The sequence below is a fragment of the Choloepus didactylus genome, chromosome X (assembly GCF_015220235.1).
Source record: "Choloepus didactylus isolate mChoDid1 chromosome X, mChoDid1.pri, whole genome shotgun sequence".
NCBI classification, from domain to species: Eukaryota; Metazoa; Chordata; class Mammalia; order Pilosa; family Megalonychidae; genus Choloepus; species Choloepus didactylus.
The window spans coordinates 37,778,300-37,799,776 of record NC_051334.1 but is presented as its reverse complement, the minus strand read 5'-3'; the positions used below and the strand labels follow the sequence as shown (position 1 = coordinate 37,799,776).

Sequence of the window (21,477 nt, the reverse complement as noted above, 5' to 3'; positions counted from 1 at the left end):
CCCAGGAGCAAAATTAGTTTGAGACAGGTGATGGATCTAAGCCAGTGGTTCTACACTGGTGGCAGTTTTGCCTCTACCCCCAGACCCCCAGACACATGGTGACATCTAGAGACATTTTTGATTGTCACAACTACGGGGTGGGGAGATGTTCTACTGGTGTCTGGAGGGTAGAGGCCAGGGATGCTGCTAAACATCCTACAAAGCACAAGACAACCCCCCCCCCACAATGAAAAATTATCTGGACCAAAATGTCAGTAGTGCCAAGGTTAAGAAACCTCAATCTAAGCAATGACCAGAGGAAAACAGAAATTAGATTATATTGGGTTGTAGAGGGTCAGAATACAAAAATCATCTTCCCCTAGAGCATATGGGGTGTTTCACAAGATGAATGTGGTATTGCTGCTGCTCTGCACAGGCTTCATATGTCTGGGCTTCAATTTTACTAACCATTGAGGGTTCAGTGACTTATTCTCAGAATACCTATTGCCTAAAGTCATGTGCGGATCCATAGAGAACACAGAGAGTGAGGGAACATCAATGTATCAGAGTAAATTCAGTGCAGAATTTGAGGGGAAACTTAAAACTTGCAATGTAAGTTAACATATTTTAAAGGTTTTATCTGTTTAGAAATAGACCCATACACGTAACACCTTTATAATTCTATTTTTTGCATTTTAGATATGGGCCTTATGTATACTTTTGGAGATGGTCGACATGGAAAATTAGGACTTGGACTGGAAAATTTTACCAATCAGTTCACTCCTGCTTTTTGCTCTAATTTTTTGAAGTTCACTGTTCAGTTGGTAAGGCCATCACATTTCCCTGTTTACAGTTTCATATTTTCCTGTATTTGAGTCTTTCAGTATTTCATAGAGGATAAACAAGTATTTTTGTGTTTGTATAAAAGAATATCATGAATAGATCTAATATAGTAATTTTCTAAAAGCTAAATGTCAGAAATTATGCCATTCTGGAAATCTGTCCCTTACCTAATTTTCTTCTTTTAGCATATTTCTTTTTGCCCTAATTTTGACTCCTCTGCTTTGTTCTCATGTATTCCTTAAAAGCCAGTACTGTGTCATGCCTATAATCTTTGTATCTCATATAGTACCCAGCAGAGAGTATTTAATTCAGTAAATACCTGTTTTGGGTTTTTTTTGTTATGTAAATATTATTATGTTTATTGTAGGAATTGACTCACACAACTGTGGGGATGTGCAAATCAGCATTCCTTGGGCAGGCCACAAGCTGGAGACTCTGATGAAATTTTTTCTGACTTTATTGATAAAGCCAGAGAAGCTGGCTGGCTGAAATAGAGATGGAAATTCTTCTGACTGCTGAAATCATCAGTTTTCCCTTTATTTTATTTTTTTTTTTTAATCATCATTTTATTGAGATATATTCACATACCACGCAGTCATACAAAACAAATTGTACTTTCGATTGTTTACAGTACCATTACATAGTTGTACATTCATCACCTAAATCAATCCCTGACACCTTCATTAGCACACACACAAAAATAACAAGAATAATAATTAGAGTGAAAAAGAGCAATTGAAGTAAAAAAGAACACTAGGTACCTTTGTCTGTTTCTTTGCTTCCCCTACTTTTCTACACATCGATCCATAAACTAGACAAAGTGGAGTTTGGTCCTTATGGCATTCCCAATCCCACTGTCACCCCTCATAAGCTACATTTTTATACAACTGTCTTCGAGATTCATGGGTTCTGGGTTGTAGTTTAATAGTTTCAGGTATCCACCACCAGCTACCCCAATTCTTTAGAACCTAAAAAAGGTTGTCTAAAGTGTGCGTAAGTGCCCACCAGAGTGATCTCTCGGCTCGTTTTGGAATCTCTCTGCCACTGAAGCTTATTTCATTTCCTTTCACATCCCCCTTTTGGTCAAGAAGATGTTCTCCATCCCACGATGCCGGGTCTACGTTCCTCCCCGGGAGTCATATTCCACGTTGCCAGGGAGATTCACTTCCCTGGGTGTCTGATCCCACGTAGGGGGGAGGGCAGTGATTTCACCTTTCAAGTTGGCTTAGCCAGAGAGAGAGGGCCACATCTGAGCAACAAAGAGGCATTCAGGAGGAGACTCTTAGGCACAAATACAGGGAGGCCTAGCCTCTCCTTTGCAGCAACCGTCTTCCCAAGGGTAAAACTTATGGTAGAGGGCTCAACCCATCAAACCACCAGTCCCCTATGTCTGTGGTCATGTTAGCAACCATGGTGGGGGGGTAGGCGAATACCCCTGCATTCTCCACAGGCTCCTCAAGGGGGCACTACATCGTTTTTTTTTTTTTTTTTCCTTGTTTGTCTTTTTTCTTTTTTTTTTTTTTTTAACTTTCCCTTCTTTTTTCAAATCAACTGTATGAAAAAAAAAGTTAAAAAGAAAACAAACATACAATAAAAGAACATTTCAAAGAGACCATAGCAAGGGAGTAAGAAAAAGACAACTAACCTAAGATAACTGCTTAACTTCCAACATGTTCCTACTTTACCCCAAGAAAGTTACATACTATAGCAACATTTCAGTGAACTTGTTCCTACTACATCCATCAGAAATTAACAGACCATAGTCATTTCTGGGCATCCCCAGAACGTTAAATAGCTTATCTGTTCTTCTTGGATTATTGTTCCCCCTTCCTTAATTGCTCTCTACTGCTAGTTCCCCTACATTCTACATTATAAACCATTAGTTTTACATTTTTCAAAGTTCACATTAGTGGTAGCATATAATATTTCTCTTTTTGTGCCTGGCTTATTTCGCTCAGCATTATGTCTTCAAGGTTCATCCATGTTGTCATATGTTTCACCAGATCGTTCCTTCTTACTGCCGCGTAGTATTCCATCGTGTGTATATACCACATTTTATTTATCCACTCATCTGTTGATGGACATTTGGGTTGTTTCCATCTCTTGGCAATTGTGAATAATGCTGCTATGAACATTGGCGTGCAGATATCTGTTCGTGTCACTGCTTTCCGATCTTCCGGGTATATCCCGAGAAGTGCGATCGCTGGATCGAATGGTAGCTCTATCTCTAGTTTTCTAAGGAACTGCCAGACTGACTTCCAGAGTGGCTGAACCATTATACAGTCCCACCAACAATGAATAAGAGTTCCAATTTCTCCACATCCCCTCCAGCATTTGTAGTTTCCTGTTTGTTTAATGGCAGCCATTCTAACCGGTGTTAGATGGTATCTCATTGTGGTCTTAATTTGCATCTCTCTAATAGCTAGTGAAGCTGAACATTTTTTCGTGTGTTTCTTGGCCATTTGTATTTCCTCTTCAGAGAACTGTCTTTTCATATCTTTTGCCCATTTTATAATTGGGCTGTCTGTACTATTGTCATTGAGTTGTAGGATTTCTTTGTATATGCAAGATATCAGTCTTTTGTCAGATACATGGTTTCCAAAAATTTTTTCCCATTGAGTTGGCTGCCTCTTTACCTTTTTGAGAAATTCCTTTGAGGTACAGAAACTTCTAAGCTTGAGGAGTTCCCATTTATCTATTTTCTCTTTTGTTGCTTGTGCTTTGGGTGTAAAGTCTAGGAAGTGGCCTCCTAATACAAGGTCTTGAAGATGTTTTCCTACATTATCTTCTAGGAGTTTAATGGTACTTTCTTTTATATTGAGATCTTTGGTCCATTTTGAGTTAATTTTTGTGTAGGGGGTGAGGTAGGGGTCCTCTTTCATTCTTTTGGATATGGATATCCAACTCTCCCAGCCCCATTTGTTGAAAAGACCATTATGGCTCAGTTCGGTGACTTTGGGGGCCTTATCAAAGATCAGTCGGCCATAGATCTGAGGGTCTATCTCTGAATTCTCAATTCGATTCCATTGATCTATATGTCTATCTTTGTGCCAGTACCATGCTGTTTTGGCAACTGTGGCTTTATAATAAGCTTCAAAGTCAGGGAGTGTAAGTCCTCCCACTTCGTTTTTCTTTTTTAAAGTGTCTTTAGCAATTCGAGGCATCTTCCCTTTCCAAATAAATTTGATAACTAGCTTTTCCAAGTCTGCAAAGTAGGTTGTTGGAATTTTGATTGGGATTGCATTGAATGTGTAGATGAGTTTGGGTAGAATTGACATCTTAATGACATTTAGCCTTCCTATCCATGAACATGGAATATTTTTCCATCTTTTAAGGTCCCCTTCTATTTCTTTTAGTAGAGTTATGTAGTTTTCTTTGTATAGGTCTTTTACATCTTTGGTTAAGTTTATTCCTAGGTACTTGATTTTTTTAGTTGCTATTGAAAATGGTATCTTTTTCTTGAGTGTCTCTTCAGTTTGTTCATTTCTAGCATATAGAAACATTACTGACTTATGTGCATTAATCTTGTATCCCGCTATTTTGCTAAATTTGTTTATTAGCTCTAGTAGGTGTATCGTTGATTTCTCAGGGTTTTCTAGATATAAGATCATATCATCTGCAAACAATGACAGTTTTACTTCTTCTTTTCCAATTTGGATGCCTTTTATTTCTTTGTCTTGCCGGATTGCCCTGGCTAGCACTTCCAGCACAATGTTGAATAACAGTGGTGACAGCGGGCATCCTTGTCTTGTTCCTGATCTTAGAGGGAAGGCTTTCAGTCTCTCACCATTGAGTACTATGCTGGCTGTGGGTTTTTCATATATGCTCTTTATCATGTTGAGGAAGTTTCCTTCAATTCTTACCTTTTTAAGTGTTTTTATCAAAAACGGATGTTGGATTTTGTCAAATGCTTTTTCAGCATCTATTGAGATGATCAATTGATTTTTCCCTTTCGAGTTTTTAATGTGTTGTAATACATTGATTGTTTTTCTTATGTTGAACCATCCTTGCATGCCTGGAATGAACCCCACTTGGTCATGGTGTATGATTTTTTTAATGTGTCTTTGGATTCGATTTGCAAGTATTTTGTTGAGGATTTTTGCATCTATATTCATTAGGGAGATTGGCCGGTAGTTTTCCTTTTTTGTAGCATCTTTGCCTGGTTTTGGTATTAGATTGATGTTAGCTTCATAAAATGAGTTAGGTAGTGTTCCATTTTTTTTCAATGTTTTGAAAGAGTTTGAGTAAGATTGGTGTCAGTTCTTTCTGGAAAGTTTGGTAGAATTCCCCTGTGAAGCCATCTGGCCCTGGGCATTTATTTGTGGGAAGATTTTTGATGACTGATTGGATCTCTTTGCTTGTGATGGGTTGGTTGAGGTCTTCTATTTCTTCTCTGGTCAGTCTAGGTTGTTCATATGTTTCCAGAAAATTGTCCATTTCTTCTACATTATCCAGTTTGTTGCCATACAGTTGTTCATGATATCCTCTTATAATTTTTTTAATTTCTTCAGGATGTGCAGTTATGTCACCTTTTTCATTCATTATTTTGTTTATATGGGTCTTCTCTCTTTTTGATTTTGTCAGTCTAGCTAGGGGCTTGTCAATCTTGTTGATCTTCTCAAAGAACCAACTTTTGGTGATATTTATCCTTTCTATTGTTTTTTTGTTCTCTATGTCATTTATTTCTGCTTTAATCCTTGTTATTTCTTTTCTTGTACTTGGTTTAGGATTGGTTTGCTGTTCATTTTCTAGCTTCTTCAGTTGATCCATTAGTTCTTTGATTTTGGCTCTTTCTTCCTTTTTAATATATGCGTTTAGTGCTATAAATTTCCCCCTTAGCACTGCTTTTGCTGCATCCCATAGGTTTTGGTATGTTGTGTTCTCATTTTCATTCGTCTCTATATATTTAGCAATTTCTCTTGCTATTTCTTCTTTAACCCACTGATTGTTTAGGAGTGTGTTGTTTAACCTCCAGGTATTTGTGAATTTTCTAAGTCTCTGATGGTTATTGACTTCTAATTGTATTCCATTGTGGTCAGAGAATGTGCTTTGAATAATTTCAATCTTTTTAAATTTATTGAGGCTTGTTTTATGTCCCAGCATATGATCTATTCTGGAGAAAGTTCCGTGAGCACTAGAAAAGTATGTGTATCCTGTTGATTTGGGATGTAATGTCCTGTAGATGTCTGTTAAATCTAATTCATTTATCAGATTGTTTAGGTTTTCAATTTCCTTATTGGTCTTCTGTCTGGTTGATCTATCTATAGGAGAGAGTGATGTGTTGAAGTCTCCCACAATTATTGTGGAAACATCAATTGCTTCCTTTAGTTTTGCCAATGTTTCTCTCATGTATTTTGTGGCACCTTGATTGGGTGCATAGACATTTACGATTGTTATTTCTTCTTGCTGAATTGCCCCTTTTATTAGTATGTAGTGGCCTTCTTTGTCTCAAAACATCCCTGCATTTGAAGTCTATTTTATCTGAGATTAATATTGCTACACCTGCTTTCTTTTGGCTGTAGCTTGCATGAAATATTTTTTTCCATCCTTTCACTTTCAGTTTCTTTGTGTCCCTGTGTCTAAGATGAGTCTCTTGTATGCAACATATTGATGGTTCATTTTTTTGGATCCATTCTGCGAATCTATATCTTTTAATTGGGGAGTTTGATCCATTTACATTCAACGTTAAAACCGTGAAGGCATTTCTTGAATCGGCCATCTTATCCTTTGGATTATGTTTGCCATATTTTTCCCTCTCTCTATTAATATCCTTTATTGTACCCATACCGAATCTCTTTAGTACTGAACCTTTCTCCAAGTCTCTCTGTCCTGTCTTTGTTTCTCTGTCTGTAGGGCTCCCTTTAGTATCTCCAGTAGGGCAGGTCTCTTGTTAGCAAATTCTCTCAGCATTTCTTTGTCTGTGAAAAGTTTAAGCTCTCCCTCAAATTTGAAGGAGAGCTTTGCTGGATAAAGTATTCTTGGCTGGAAATTCCTCTCACTCAGAATTTTAAATATATCGTGCCACTGCCTTCTCGCCTCCATGGTGGCTGCTGAGTAGTCACTACTTAGTCTTATGCTGTTTCCTTTGTATGTGGTGAATTGCTTTTCTCTTGCTGCTTTCAGAACTTGCTCCTTCTCTTCTATGTTTGACAGTGTGATCAGTATATGTCTCGGAGTGGGTTTTTTTGGATTTATTCTATTTGGAGTTCGCTGAGCATTTATGATTTGTGTATTTATGTTGTTTAGAAGATTTGGGAAGTTTTCCCCAACAATTTCTTTGAATACTCTTCCTAGACCTTTACCCTTTTCTTCCCCTTCTGGGACACCAATGAGTCTTATATTCGGACGTTTCATATTTTCTGTCATATCCCTGAGGTCCATTTCGAGTTTTTCAATTTTTTTCCCCATTCTTTCTTTTATGTTTTCATTTTCCTTTCTGTCATCTTCCAGGTCACTGATTCGTTGTTCAACTTCCTCTAGTCTTGTACTATGAGTGTCCAGAATCTTTTTAATTTGGTCAACAGTTTCTTTAATTTCCATAAGATCATCCATTTTTTTATTTAGTCTTGCAATGTCTTCTTTATGCTCTTCTAGGGTCTTCTTGATTTCCTTCATATCCCGTACTAGGGTCTCATTGTTCATCTTTAGTTCTTTGAGTAGCTGCTCTAGGTGTGTCTCTTCTGGTCTTTTGATTTGGGTGCTTGGGCTTGGGTTATCCATATCGTCTGGTTTTTTCATATGCTTTATAATTTTCTGTTGTTTTTGGCCTCGTGGCATTTGCTGACCTTGATAGGGTTCTTTTAGGGTTTGTAGACCAGTTGAAGTCCTTATCTCTAATTTATCAGATCTACAGCTTCGTGGAGTACACTTTCTCTAACTAACCAGCAGGTGGCGTCCACGAGCCACCTGTTCTCCACAAGCCAGATCTCCCCTGCTTAGCCTTTTTGGTGAGTGGGGGAGTGAGTCTTGTGGGGCCCAATTGGTGTCCCAAGCTTGCGTGTGTAGTTGGTGTTGCCTGCCCTGTATGTGGGGCGTGTTTCTGGGCAGTCGGGGAGGGGGGTTGGCCCTAACAATCAAATCTCCCTGATGATCCTAGAGTTTTAAAGCTACTGCAATAGTCTAATCCTTCAGTTCAGTCCTGCCACAGTTTGTCTCTGCCACTGACCCACAAGTCTTTGGTATTGGCGTATGGCTCCTGAGACTTGCAAGTGGGCCCCTCTTCCAGGCTGTGCACCCCGGGTCCTCTGTTGAGGGATGACTGTGCTATGTCGCAGGTGAGTGCCGTCCCCCCAGGGCAGTTCTGGGCTGCTGGGCTGTGTTGGGAGTCTCCCAGTCTGCTCAAATGATGGCTGAATGGGGCTCTGTTAATTCACACTGCTCCCCCTTCCCAGCTCTGGGACATTCAGCTGAGGTTGCAGGGAAGGCTAATGTCCACGCCCAGTTTTGTGGTGTGTGCCTGTTATTTGAAGCACTTCCGTCACACTGGGTTGTCTGGGGCAGCTCTGGGCTATGGGGCTGGCGATGGGCAGGAGTGTTTCCTGTCCACCAGGATGGTGGCTGTGAGCGGACACCCCCCTTTTCTTGGGAAGTTGTGTTGTTTAGTGAATTTTCTCAGCCACTGGATTATTGCCTTTTGTCTCACAGCTCTCTTAGTTCTGCTCTTGACTTGACGTGCCCAAATTTCAATTCTTTGAAGCTTTCTGTATTGAGCTTCTTAGAGTAATTGTTTTAGAAAAAGCAAAAAGGATTTAAAAAAAAAAAAAAAAAAAAACAACAACAAAAAAAAAAACGGCCCTCCTCAGAGATCTAATGGGTTATTGAAATGCTAATAGACAAAGCAACCAGGGCCATTAAGGAAAGGTGCCCAGGGCAGAGAGATCAGCCTTGCTTCGGGATTTGCATATGCGCCTCAAGGCCTGATCTCCGCCCTTCCCCTTTCTGTGTTCACCAGAACTCCAAAAATCCTCTGCTTTTATTTTGGAGTTTTTCGTGTTGTTTTTTTTCTATGCCTGTCTCCTCTCTGCTGGGCTGGCTGCTCTCAGAGTCTCTGGTGTCTGGCCTCAGTCTATCTATGGTTGGAGTTTGAATCAGTAGAATGAGTTTCCGGTAAGAGCAGCCACTGCAATTCTCCCTTCTCCTTCCTGGAGCTGACAGCCCCTCCTCCCCCGGGACTGAGCCTGGCAGGGAGGGGCGCGGGTCCCCTGGCCGCAAAAACTTACAGATTTCGCTGATCTCAGCAGTTCCACGTTTTCATGAGTGTTGTATGAAGTATGCCCAAAGACAGATTGCTCTGTGGTGTCCAGTCCACGCAGTTCCTGGCTTTTTACCTACTTTCCTGGAGGAGTAACTAAAACATACAGCTCACCAGTCTGCCATCTTGCCCCCCCTCCCAATTTTCCCTTTAAAACCATCAACTGATTGGATGAGATATCTCTTTTTGTTGAAGGCAGTCCCTTTAGTTGGTTATAGATATAATCAGCCATAGGTGCAATAAACCTACTGATGATTTAAATTCACAAAATATCCTCACAGTAACAATTAGGCCAGTGCTTCTTGACCAAACAACTGAACACCATAACCTGGTCAAGTTGACACATGAACTTAGCCATCACATTCCACCCCTTTTGTACTTGACAACAATACACATGTTCTTAAGCCATACCTCATCTCTAAATTAAAACAATAACAGTGATATTTTTACCTAGTAATATTCAACTGTCCTGCGTACTACCAGAGACGCACTTTTTTCCTGAGAAAAGGGTGCAAATCCTTGGGTAATATTCACACTTAAACTTGAAAACCTGTAACTTAAATACTATGACATAAAGTTAATACAACTTAGGTTATATAAGGGAACAAGATAGAGAAGAAAACAAAGATATTTGCTTTATGTATATATACAAACATATTCATAACAAAACAAGGAAGAAATATTCATAACTATTACAGTCCTCATTTCTGTAACTGGTCACATCACGTGGTCATAGCTCACGTTGATCATCTACCTCCTTCCACTACTCATTCCATATTTCTACCAAAAGTCTTTTCAAAGAAATCTAGCACCTCATAATTCTTCCAGCCTCTACCTGTTACCCAATTCCAAAGCCATTTCCACATTTTTTGGTATTTGCAATACATTTATATGTTTCCTTGTTGCTGAAGCAAATTCCATGCAATGGGTTGGCTTAAACAATGGGAATTTATTGGTTCAGGTTTTTAGGTTAGGAGAATTCCAAATCAAGTTGTCATCAAAACAATGCTTTCTTCCCAAGACTTGTGATCTGGGGTTGGCTGCCATGATCCTTGGTTCTTGGCTCCTCTGTCACATGTCAGTGCACATGGTGGCCTCTCCTGGCCTCCCCCTTCTCTTCAGGGTTCCACTGACTTTCAGCTTCTGGCTGCTCCCTGTGGCTTTCTCTGTGTGTGTGACCTTCCCTATGAGGCCTTCAGTAACAGAATTAATTCTCATCCCGATTCAGTTGGCCACACCTTAACTGAGGTAACCTCATCAAAAAGTCTTACTTAAAAGCTTTAACACCCACAGGAATGGATTAAGAACATATTTGGGGGGGTGGGGTACAGAACTCCCAACTAATACAACATTCAATTACAAAAAATTCAAGCAGATACTTCGTACATAAGGCTAAAAGTAAAAATTCCCATACCCACCTCCAGCTTTCTTCCACAGAGGGAAAAACCAAGAACAGTTTGGGATTCCTTTTTAAATTATTATATGAATAGTGTTTTTTTTCATTTTACAGTCATTCTGTTGTCAATTTCTAGTTTTTTGAAATTGTGGACATCTGCATTTTTAGAACTGAGATTTTCTTTGTGACCTGGGGTCTAAATTTCATTAATATTCCTTAACCTGAAGTGCTTAAAATAGTGCAATCTCTCTTCATTAGGCATAAAATTCTGTATATAGCTATTTGTGAAACACTTTAAACTCTCTGTACCCTCACTTAATTTTTGTTTACTTTATTTGTCAATATCTTAGGTGAGTTTTTTAAATCTCCCACTATGATTATGTATTTATCCATCTTTTTTTGTACTTCTGTTTATACATTATGTTTTTTTTAGTTTTTTTTTTTATTAGAGAAGGTGTAGGTCTACAGAAAAATCATGCAGAAAGTACAGAGTTTTCATATACCCCCAACCCCCAAACACACACACATACAGTTTTCCCTATTATTAACACTTTGCATTAGTGTGATATCTTTGCTACAACTGATGAAACAGTATCACTATAATTATACTGATTATATGGTCTATAGACCATAGTTTACATATGTGTTATATGTTTGGAAACTGTTATTAGTTGTGTGAAGATTCATGACTAATAAACTCCTTGGTGAATTGTCATTTTATAAATAAAAAACAAAACTCTTCTCATAATAATTCCTACTTCAAATCTATTTTTGTCTGATATGAATATTTCTCTACATTTTTATTGATATTTGCATAAAATATTCTTTTTCATGTTGTTTTTCAGCTCTCCTATGACATTTCATTTTAGGAGGGTCTCCTATAAATTGCATATTCCTGGATTTTAGGTTTTGTAACTGAATTTGAGAGACTTTAAGTAGAAGATTTGAACCTATTTTCATTTATTGTGATTACTGATATACTTAGATTTATTCCTGCATACCTTTTATGTTTTGTACTGGCCATGTATTCTTTTTTTTTTAAATATTCATTTTATTGAGAGATATTCACATACCATGCAGTCATACAAAACAAATCGTACATTCTGTTGTTCACAGTACCATTACATATTTGTTCATTCATCACCAAAATCAATCCCTGACACCTTCATTACCACACACATAAAAATGACAATAATAATAATTAAAGTGAAAAAGAGCAATAAAGTAAAAAAGAACACTGGGTGCCTTTGTTTGTTTGTTTCCTTCCCCCAGTTTTCTACTCATCCATCCGTAAACTAGACAAAGGGGAGTGTGGTCCATATGGCTTTCCCAATCCCATTGTCACCCCTCGTAAACTACATGTTTATACAATCATCTTCAAGATTCATGGGTTCTGGGTTACAGTTTGATAGTTTCAGGTATCTACCACAAGCTACCCCAATTCATTAGAACCTAAAAAGGGTTGTCTATATTGTGTGTAAGAGTGCTCACCAGAGTGACCTCTTGGCTTCTTTTGGAATCTCTCTGCTACTGAAGCTTATTTCATTTCCTTTCATTTCCCCCTTTTGGTCAAGAAGATGTTCTCCATTCCACAATGCCAGGTCTACATCCCTCCCTGGGAGTCATATTCCACTTTGCCAGGGAGATTCACTCCTCTTGGTGTTTGATCCCATGTAGCGGGGAGGGTAGTGATTTCACCTGCCAAGTTGGCTTAGCTAGAGAGAGGGGGCCACATCTGAGCAACAAAGAGGCATTCGGGAGGAGGCTCTTAGGCACAATTAGTAAATACTTGTTTAATTAAATATTAATGACACTCTGAAATCCTGCACAGGAGAAAATCTGATAATAAACTAAGTGTTTAAAAAATATGTCCTATTGGTTAAATGCTATTCAGATCAAAATCTATTCTTTCAGTGTAACATCACCATAAGATATCATATTTCTATTGTTTCTGATACTTTTGCCAATTAAAAATTATAGACTTCTGAAAAGTCTGCTTACTTGGTGGTAATAATATTACCTGAAATTTGTTTTCCAAAGATTCAGTGTCTCTTACTATGGGACACCTCCATTCATTGATTTGACAGCCATTTAAAGAACACCTGCTATATGCAAGGTACTGTACTAAGTATCAGGAATACAAGGCATACAGTGATGAAAAAAATGGCCAAGTCCTACATTTATTGAGCTTATAGTTTTATGGGGAAGATAATTTTAAGAAATAATATAAAATTATACATTTTAAATTTGAAAATATTACGAAGAAAAGGTACAGGGTATACTGGTCTTACCTATCATGTAGAACATAATAAAGTTGCTAAAATCTGTGTATTGCGAATATTGTACTGTGTTTTTTTTTACATTTTATTGAAAATCACTTATTTCTCAAAATTCTTTAAATGTTGAGTTCATTTGTTATTGTTGCATCATTGTACATGCTCACATTTTGCTGTAAGGACTGTTAAGCATTGAACTTAGAAAATCTTCATATAAAGAAAAAGGCTTGGAGACCTAATTATACCAAGCTATTGATTTATTCTTGGGTCATTTTTTTTCATAGTAGAATGTCTCTGAGTATTTTTTCAAGTTTTTAATGTTGCTCCCAGTTGAATTTATTTTTCTGAAATAATTACAATGTAACATTTTCTGACTTCTGAGGAGACATCTAATGTGCCAAATATTGAGGAGACATCTAATGTGCCAAATATTTTTTTTCTCTAAACTGTAAATTAAAAGGAAATGGTTAAACTTGTTCTGATTTTTAAATTGCAATGTTTAAAGAATATACATTGTAAATTGCACTGCATAGAACTTTATCAGCATGTGTGCGTCGGAGAGAGGGTATACTTGTGGAATGCTTAGAAAGTCTACCTCTAAGTAAATCTTTTGTAGCTGAAAACTGTTAACTCATTTGTGTTTGAAGCCAATGTCAGTTAATTTATCTGTGGATTTATGCTGTAGGTTGCTTGCGGTGGATGCCACATGCTAGTTTTTGCCACTCCACGACTCAGTATGCCAGAAGAAATTGATTTAGTTGAACTAAATGATCCTTGTTTATCTGCAGCAGCTACTTTGCCCATCAGCGATTTGACCTCAGAAATTGCACTGCATAGAACTTCGTCAGCACGTGTTCGTCGAAGAGAGAGGGTATACTTGTGACTCATTCTATCTGATAGCATTAATTAGCATTGCAAAAAAACTTGGAAGAAAAAATCCATTTTCTTTTTAAATCAAAGAAGAGTCTTCTTAGATAAATTTACTAAATAAAATGATTAGAGTTGAGGGTTTACACACTTTTAAAGTGAATTAATAGTTATCATGGATAACTTTTGCTTTTAAATGATGGTACTATACAAAGCATCCTTCTTTAGGCCTATCTTACCACCTCAAATTGAATGCTGAGGTTTTTTCTCAACAGTATGTGGATTGACTCCTACTTTAACTTGCTTCATGCTTTTATAGTTTGGTTATACCTGATGAACAGTGGAAGGTTATGCATTATAAACATTGAAACTTGGAAAACAAAGAAATAGGGGCTTCAATTTGAGAGAGTTAAATTCAATTAAATTCAGAGGTTCTCCTGTGCTTTAAAAGTCTGTTTCAAGACACTTAACATTTTTTTAATATTAGAAAATGTCAAACATTTTTTTAAAGGAGAGGTTCTTTTTTAAAAATTACTTTAAGTTCCAAAATGTATTCCTTTTGAAATAAAAAGGTTAAGTTTGGTATTTTATTATAGGAAAGTATGTATAGAACAATGGGAAATGTTCCATCAGTGCCTTGTGGTTATTTATATCTCATGAGTAATTTTTTGTTTCTCAGGAAAGGCAGAGAAAACACACACTACACTTTTCCCCATCATGTGAAGAACAAGCTTCCAAATTGATAATTTAGACCAACCAACCAAGATACAGGGACAACAGAACAAAACATGTTTGAGCCCTTGGGGGTTATTACAAAGTGAATGTTGTGGAACTTGGGCAGACTCTGCAGTCATTCTCTTAAATATTTTTAGCAACTGCAGAGTAGTTTATGTCAAAAGTGTGTGTGTGTGTGTGTGTGTGTGTGTGTGTGTGTGTGTGTGTGTGTGTGTGTATAATTCAACAGTTTATTTAATGTATTTATTTTGCAGGAGAAATCCCCAGAGTGTCTTCGAATGACACGAATACTACCTCCAATAGAAGGGACTCCTGTACCACCTGTTCATTTTTCCCCCAGTTTAGTCCCTAACCGTTTGTCTACAATTAACTTGCCAGAGAGAGCCTTATTTGGAAAGGATGGCCCCGTGCAGCCAATGGAGCCAGGTAACATTTAGTACTCTGCCTGCTGTCAGAAGAAGTGTGCCTGTTATTCCTATTGATTTTTGTGCTTGAGGCTTTTCTCTAATTAAATTGTTTGCTTACTAGAAAGATAACATTTTTTATTTGAACTCAAATCCAGCATTACTCCAACAAATACAAAGCATTGTCAGTGACCCTAAGAGTACCATATGACAATAGCAATGTATAACTTACAATAGTACCTTCTGTCATATTGTCTACTTTAAACCCTGAAGCAGCTCCATGAAGTAGGTGGGAGTTATAGTCTTCATTTCACAGATAAGAAAAGCAAGGCTCGAAGAGATTCAGTGACTTGCCCAAGGTCACTTAGCTTAGAAATGAAGTGAACAGGATTTGAATGTCGGGTCTCTGGCCTTATGTAGAGTTGTATATTTAGGCAGTATTGCATAGTGGGTAAGAGCATGCTGTATGGAGTTCAGTTGATCTGGAGTCAAATGCCAGCTCTGACATTTATTAACTATGTGATTGACCTCAGAAAAGTTGCTTAATCTCTCTCAGCCTCAGTTTCCTTATCTTTAAATAAGGGTTTAATAATGCCTACTTCAGAGACTGAGTGTGAGGATTAAATGAGAGTAGGCATATATACTACTTAGCATTGAGTTTAGCACCTCTAGGAATCCCTAATTAATATAGTAAATACTATTAACACATCTACCTCACTGCCTGCATTGTACTGCCTATTAGATATAGATTTCATGTTTAAATTGTAATCCCAGCTCTTTATCTATTATACACTAGTCTAAATAAATTTGTTTACAGACATTTGTATGTCTTAGAAGCATATGTGTTACTGCAGGGCATGTGCTTGAATAATAGGGGCAGGGAAAGAAGCCAGAACCAGGAGATCAGAGTAAGCAGTGTGTTTGGAATTAAAAAGATAATCTGGGCACTGTGGATTAAGAACCATGGCACAGGTAACTTTTAATATCTTTGGGATCAGAGATCTAGGCAAAAAGTTGAGGTAATAAAGGATCAGAAACTCAGGCAAGAATTGTGGGCCATGGGAATGGAATATTAATTATAACTAGGACCTTAATAATGATCCAGTTTCCTATGTCTGACCCACAAGTTTGTTTCCCTTTGAGATAGGAATCAGTGACTAATGGTGCTCTTCAGCCCTGCATAAAGAAGATTATTAATAGATTCTGACAAGAGGTGTGTACAAGAAAAAGAGAAGTTTATGGTTTGGGTGAAGTTGTTTCCCACTTCAAGAGAGTTGAATATGAAGGTATATGTAATTTTGTAGCTAGATCAAAAGGAAAAGCCATCCCTTATCTTTTTGTGACTGTTGGCTAAAACTCTCTTAATAAAAGTTATTTTGAAAGTTGTATCCAACATATAATATGACTTTTCTTTATATCATTAGCAAATTTCAATGTTTATTATATAAAATCACTTATCTGGGCTCCCTTACCAGTTGTTTTTTTTTTTTTGTTTGTTTGTTTTGTTTTTTTTTGGCAAAACCAATAAACCTTGCCTTTCAGATGGTAAAATGAAAAGTAGACTAAGCCAAATTATCCAACTCCCCTTCACTTATAATTAAAACCCTAAAAATAGAAGCAGCAGATTACCTCATCTAATCATTTTTGATCTGCCAGTGATAGATCAAATGAAAATAACTTTTTATATAATTTTAAATTGATGGAAAACTTGCAAGAATAGTACAAGAAATTCCTGCATGCTTTTTAACCTTATTCACTAACTGCTTATATTTTGCTTGTGTGTCATTACACACACACAGACACACACACAAATTCTATTTATCAACCATATAAAAGTTAGAAACATGATGCCTCTTTACCTCTAAATCTTTCAGTGTTTCCTAAGAAAAAGGGTATTCTCATATATAACCACAGAACAATTACCAAAATCAGGAACTTCAACATTGATATAATACTATTTCTTGTCCACAGTTCATATTCATATTTTGCTTTTTCCAATAGTATCCTTTATAGCAAACATTTTCCCCTGATCCAGGATCATTCATTGCATTTAATTCTCTTTTTCTCTTTAGTCTCTTTTAATCTTTACTCTCCTGGAATAACTCCACAGTCTATCGTTGCCTTTCTTGGCCTTGACGTTTTTGAACATATCATTTCGGGTATGTCTGATATCTCATGATTAGATTCAGGTTATGCATTTTTGGCAGGAATACCACCGAAGTGATGTGTCCTCAATTCATGATATATGTTTGTTCCAATATTGATATTAACTTTGATCACTTGGTTAAGGTGGTACCCACCAGGTTTCTTCACTGTAAATTTCCTGTTTTTCCCATATTATAATGAAATATTTGAGGGGTAAAGGTGGTTGACACCATTGTTCAGGTCATCTGTATCCTTCTTGAATTCTTTCTAGTCCTGTCAGTTTTTTTTATTATTTTTTTTAATTTTGAAATAAATTCAAAGTTATATGAACAGTTGCAAAAACAATACTAGCCCCATACACAGAATTCCTTCATTCCCTGACTCCCCCTCCCCCGGTAGTTCAATCCACCAACTTTAACTTGCTGTCACATTGCTATTTCTTTCCCTCCCTCCCTCCCTATCATCCATCATCTATTGCTCTGTCATCTGAACATATGAGAGTTAGCTGCACACATCCTTGAACATTCACTATAATTCACATATACACTTCCCATGAACAAGAACATTCTTTCATGCAATCCCATTAAGTGCAGCTAAGAAGTACAATAGATTCAACAAGATAAAAAGCTTACATTCTATATTTCCTTTTCCTTATGTCTCAACTGTGTCCCCTTGAGCCACCTGTCCTCTATCCTCCAGTCCCATCCAAGTTGATCCTTAACATTGAATCGTCATCTAGTTAGACTGACTTTTTTTTTTTTTTCAGTTGTGGAAACATACATAGAGCCTAAATCTTCCCATTCCACTCCATCCCTAGCCTTTCATTAGTGGGATTAATCACGTTTAGAATGTTGTAATGCTCTTTCCTACCATCCATTACTAGAAATTTCCCTTCACCTCAAACAGCAACCCTACACTCATTTCATAACTCCCCATTGCCCCTTCCCCCATTTCTCTTAACCCAAACTCTACTTTTCATCTGTATGGTTATATTCTCTGATAATTTCTTTGTGTTTACTGTGGGGCTTAAAATTAACCTCTTAAATCCATATCAATCTTGTTTTTCTTTGATACCACCTTCACTTCAATAGGACACATAAACTATGTTCCTATACTCCTTCATTCCCCCACCTTTATATAGTTGTCTAAAATTACATATTTTACATTGAGTTCAAAACCACTGATTTGTCCTTAAAGTTGGTGTATTTTATTTCTTGTAGGAAGTAACTAGTGGGATTACAGTTCAAAAATTATTGACTTCTATTTGTATTCCATTGTGGTTGGAGAATGTGCTTTGAGTATATTCAATGTTTCTTTTTTTAAATTTCTTGAAGCTTGTTTTATGACCCCACTTATGGTCCCTTCTCGAGAAAGATGGGTGATCACTAGAGAAAAGTGAGTGTCCTGGTGATTTGGGACGTAAGGTACTATATATGTCTGTTAAAATTCTCTGTATCTCTTTCTCCTTTCCCTGTCTCTCCTCCAGCAGGGCTCCCCTCAGAATCTGAAGTAGGGCAGGTCTTTCATCAGCAAAGTCTCTCAGCATTTGTTTGTCTGTGAAAAATTTAAGCTTTCCCTCAAATTTGAAGGAGAGTTTTGCTGGATAAAGTATTCTTGGTTGGAAATTTTTATTTCTGAGTTTTAAATATGTCGTGCCACTGCCTTCTCGCCTCCATGGTTGCTGCTGAGTAGTCACTACTTAATCTTACGTTGTTTCCTTTGTATGTGGTGAATTGCTTTTCTCTTGCTGCTTTCAGAACTTGCTCCTTCTCTTCAGTATTTGACAGTCTGATCAGAATATGTCTTGGAGTGGGTTTATTTGGATTTATTCTATTTGGAGCTCGCTGGACATTTATGCTTTGTGTATTTATATTGTGTAGAAGGTTGGGGAAGTTTTCCCCAACAATTTTTTTTGAATACTCTTTCTAGACCTTTACCCTTCTCTTCCCCTTCTGGGACACCAATGAGTCTTAAGTTTGGACGTTTTATTTTATCTATCATATCCCTGAGATCCATTTCGATTTTTTTTATTTTTTCTCCATTCTTTCTTTTGTTCTTTCATTTTCTGTTCTGTGGGCTTCTAGGACACTGAGATGTTGTTCAGCTTCCTCTAGTCTTGTATTGTGAATATCCAGAGTCTTTTTAATTTGGCCAACAGTTTCTTTTATTTCCATAAGATCATCTATTTTTTTATTTACTCTTGCTATGTCTTCTTTATGCTCTTCTAGGATCTTCTTTATGTAGCTTATATCCTGGGCCATGGTCTTCTTGATGTCCTTTAAATCCTTTGCCATGTTTTTGTTCTTCGATTGTAGATCTTTGATTAACTTTGTGAGGTTGTACTGTATCTTCCAATATTTTGGTTTGTGTGTTTGGAGTTGGATTCTCCATATCTTCTGGTTTTATCAGATGCATTAAGATTTTCTGTTGTTTTTGGCCTCTTGGCATTTGTTTTGCTTGATAGGGCTCTTTCAAGTTGTAAAGAAAAAGGGATATCGATCTGATTTTTCAGGAGCACAGTTTGGTGACGTACACTTTCTCTAACTAACCAGCAGATGGTGTCTGTGAGTCACCTATATCCCTTGAGTCAGTTTTCAACCTTTTTTCTGCTTTGTGTGGGGAAATGATTCTTTTGAGTTCAGTTGGAGAACTCAGTTTGGGTGTGTTGCTGGAGCTGTCTGCCCTGAATGTGGGGCGTGTGTACGGGTAGCCAGGGAGGAAGAGCAGTTCTAATGTTCAAACCCCCCAGGATCCCGGAGATTCAAGGCCGCCACACAAGTCTAAGCCTTCATTTCAGTTCAGCCCTAGCCCTCTCACTCTCGCTGATACATAAACCACCGGACTTGGCATAGCATCCCTGGGTTCTCTGAGCAGATCCCCCCTCCCAGCTGCGCTCCTCCAGTAGCTCAGCCAAGGAAAGGCTGTGCTACGTCATCAGTGCACGCCGTCCCACAAGGGAAGCCCCGGGCCTCCGGGCCATGCGGCGGCACACTCCCCGCCTGAAGCAAAAATGGCTGAGCGGGGCGTCTCAGCCCCCTCCTCCTCACACAGTTCCTCCTTCCCAGCTCGGGGACAACTGGCGTGGCTTTGGGCTGTGGGCATGGCCCCGGGCAGGAGTTTATCCAGCCCTCCAGGGGCTAGCTGCTAGCCGCGCGGTTTCTTTCTGCTTCCGGCTCTCCCCTCCATTCTCCCGAACCCAAGAGTATCTGCTGCGGGCTATCTTCTCAGCCAGACAGCAAGAGGCCAGCCCAGCCCCCTCTTGCTGTGTTTTTCTGCGTGGTTCCCACAATTGCTACTGGAGCCGCTCCTTTTTTTTTTTTTTTTTTTTTTAAACAGCCAGCTGGTCTCTATACACTTAACCCTGGCTTCCCCAGCCTGCCGCGCGACTGCGGGTCTTCCAGCCAGCTTACTCACTCGTTTCAGAATGCCGACTCCTGGTTTCCCCAAGTATACAGCCCCTGTGGAGCTAGGAGCCCTCATCCAGTTGGTCCATTGCTGTAACTGGTATTCTAGGTCACTTTCTGGTTTTTAGCTAGTGTTTTTCACGGAGGCGTTTTTTTTGCCCTGTCTCAGCTAGCTGCCATCTTAGTTCCTCTCCAGTCGTATCAGTTTTAAAGAGAGGGGTGTGAAATTTTTCAACTTTGTGGATTTATTTATTTCTCCCGTAAGTTCTATTAGTTTTTGCTTTAAGTATTCTAAAGTTTTTTTTTTATTCTGATCATACATGTTTATGATTATTATGTCTTCCTGATGGCTGTCATTACGAAATATCCCTCTGTATCTCTGCTGATGTTCTTGAAGTCTCTTTTGTCTGAAATTAATATTAATAAGTTTTCCCATGCTTAGTGTTTACATTTTTCCTTCATTTTATTTTCATCCTATTTTTTTTCTTTATACATGAAGTGCATTTGTTATGGACAGCATATAATTGGATCTGTCATTATTATCCTGTCTGACAGTCTTTGAATTGGAGTATTTAATAAACCATTGATAGTTAATGTAATTATTAATATGGTTGGATTTAGTTCTACCATTTTGCTATTTGATTTTTATTTTTTGTTCCTCTGTTTCCTCCTTTCCTGCCTTTTTTTCTTTTTGTTTATTTATTGATTAATAGAGTACCTTTTACTATTCCATTTTAATTTCCTTTTTTGACTTTTTATCCAAGCCTCTTTTATTTATTTTTTTAATAATTGGTCTAGGGACTATAATATGCATCCATAACTTAGAATCACCTAAAATAGAAGAACCATGGAACAGTTTAGCTCCATTTACCCTTCTCTTGTCCCTTGTGTTTTTGTTCAATGTTTGTATGTTATATCTACATAAGTTATATATCCCACAATACAGTGTTAGAAAGTTTGCTTTTTTTTAGAGAAATTGTGAGTTCACGAAACAATCCTGCATAAAATTCAAAATTCCCCTGCACCATCCCACCACCACCTTGCATTGGTGTGGAACATTTGTTACTATTGGTGCTAGCACTTTTTTATAACTGTACTATTTTAACAGTTTTTACTTAGTTACAGTTGGTGAAAAATTATTAAGGTAGTTCTATTGTCCATTATTTACATTAGGTAT

General features: G+C 37.8%; 1 protein-coding gene across 1 annotated transcript in view; it reads left to right on the top strand.

Annotated features, from left to right (window-relative positions):
• Positions 1-21,477, top strand: part of RPGR (retinitis pigmentosa GTPase regulator) — a 91,207-nt gene that overhangs the window by 38,471 nt on the left and 31,259 nt on the right. Inside the window, exons 9-11 of the mRNA XM_037821830.1 lie at positions 679-803; positions 13,431-13,616; positions 14,602-14,773. Of these exons, the coding sequence (XP_037677758.1) occupies positions 679-803; positions 13,431-13,616; positions 14,602-14,773 (483 nt within the window). The remainder of the gene's footprint in view (positions 1-678; positions 804-13,430; positions 13,617-14,601; positions 14,774-21,477) is intronic.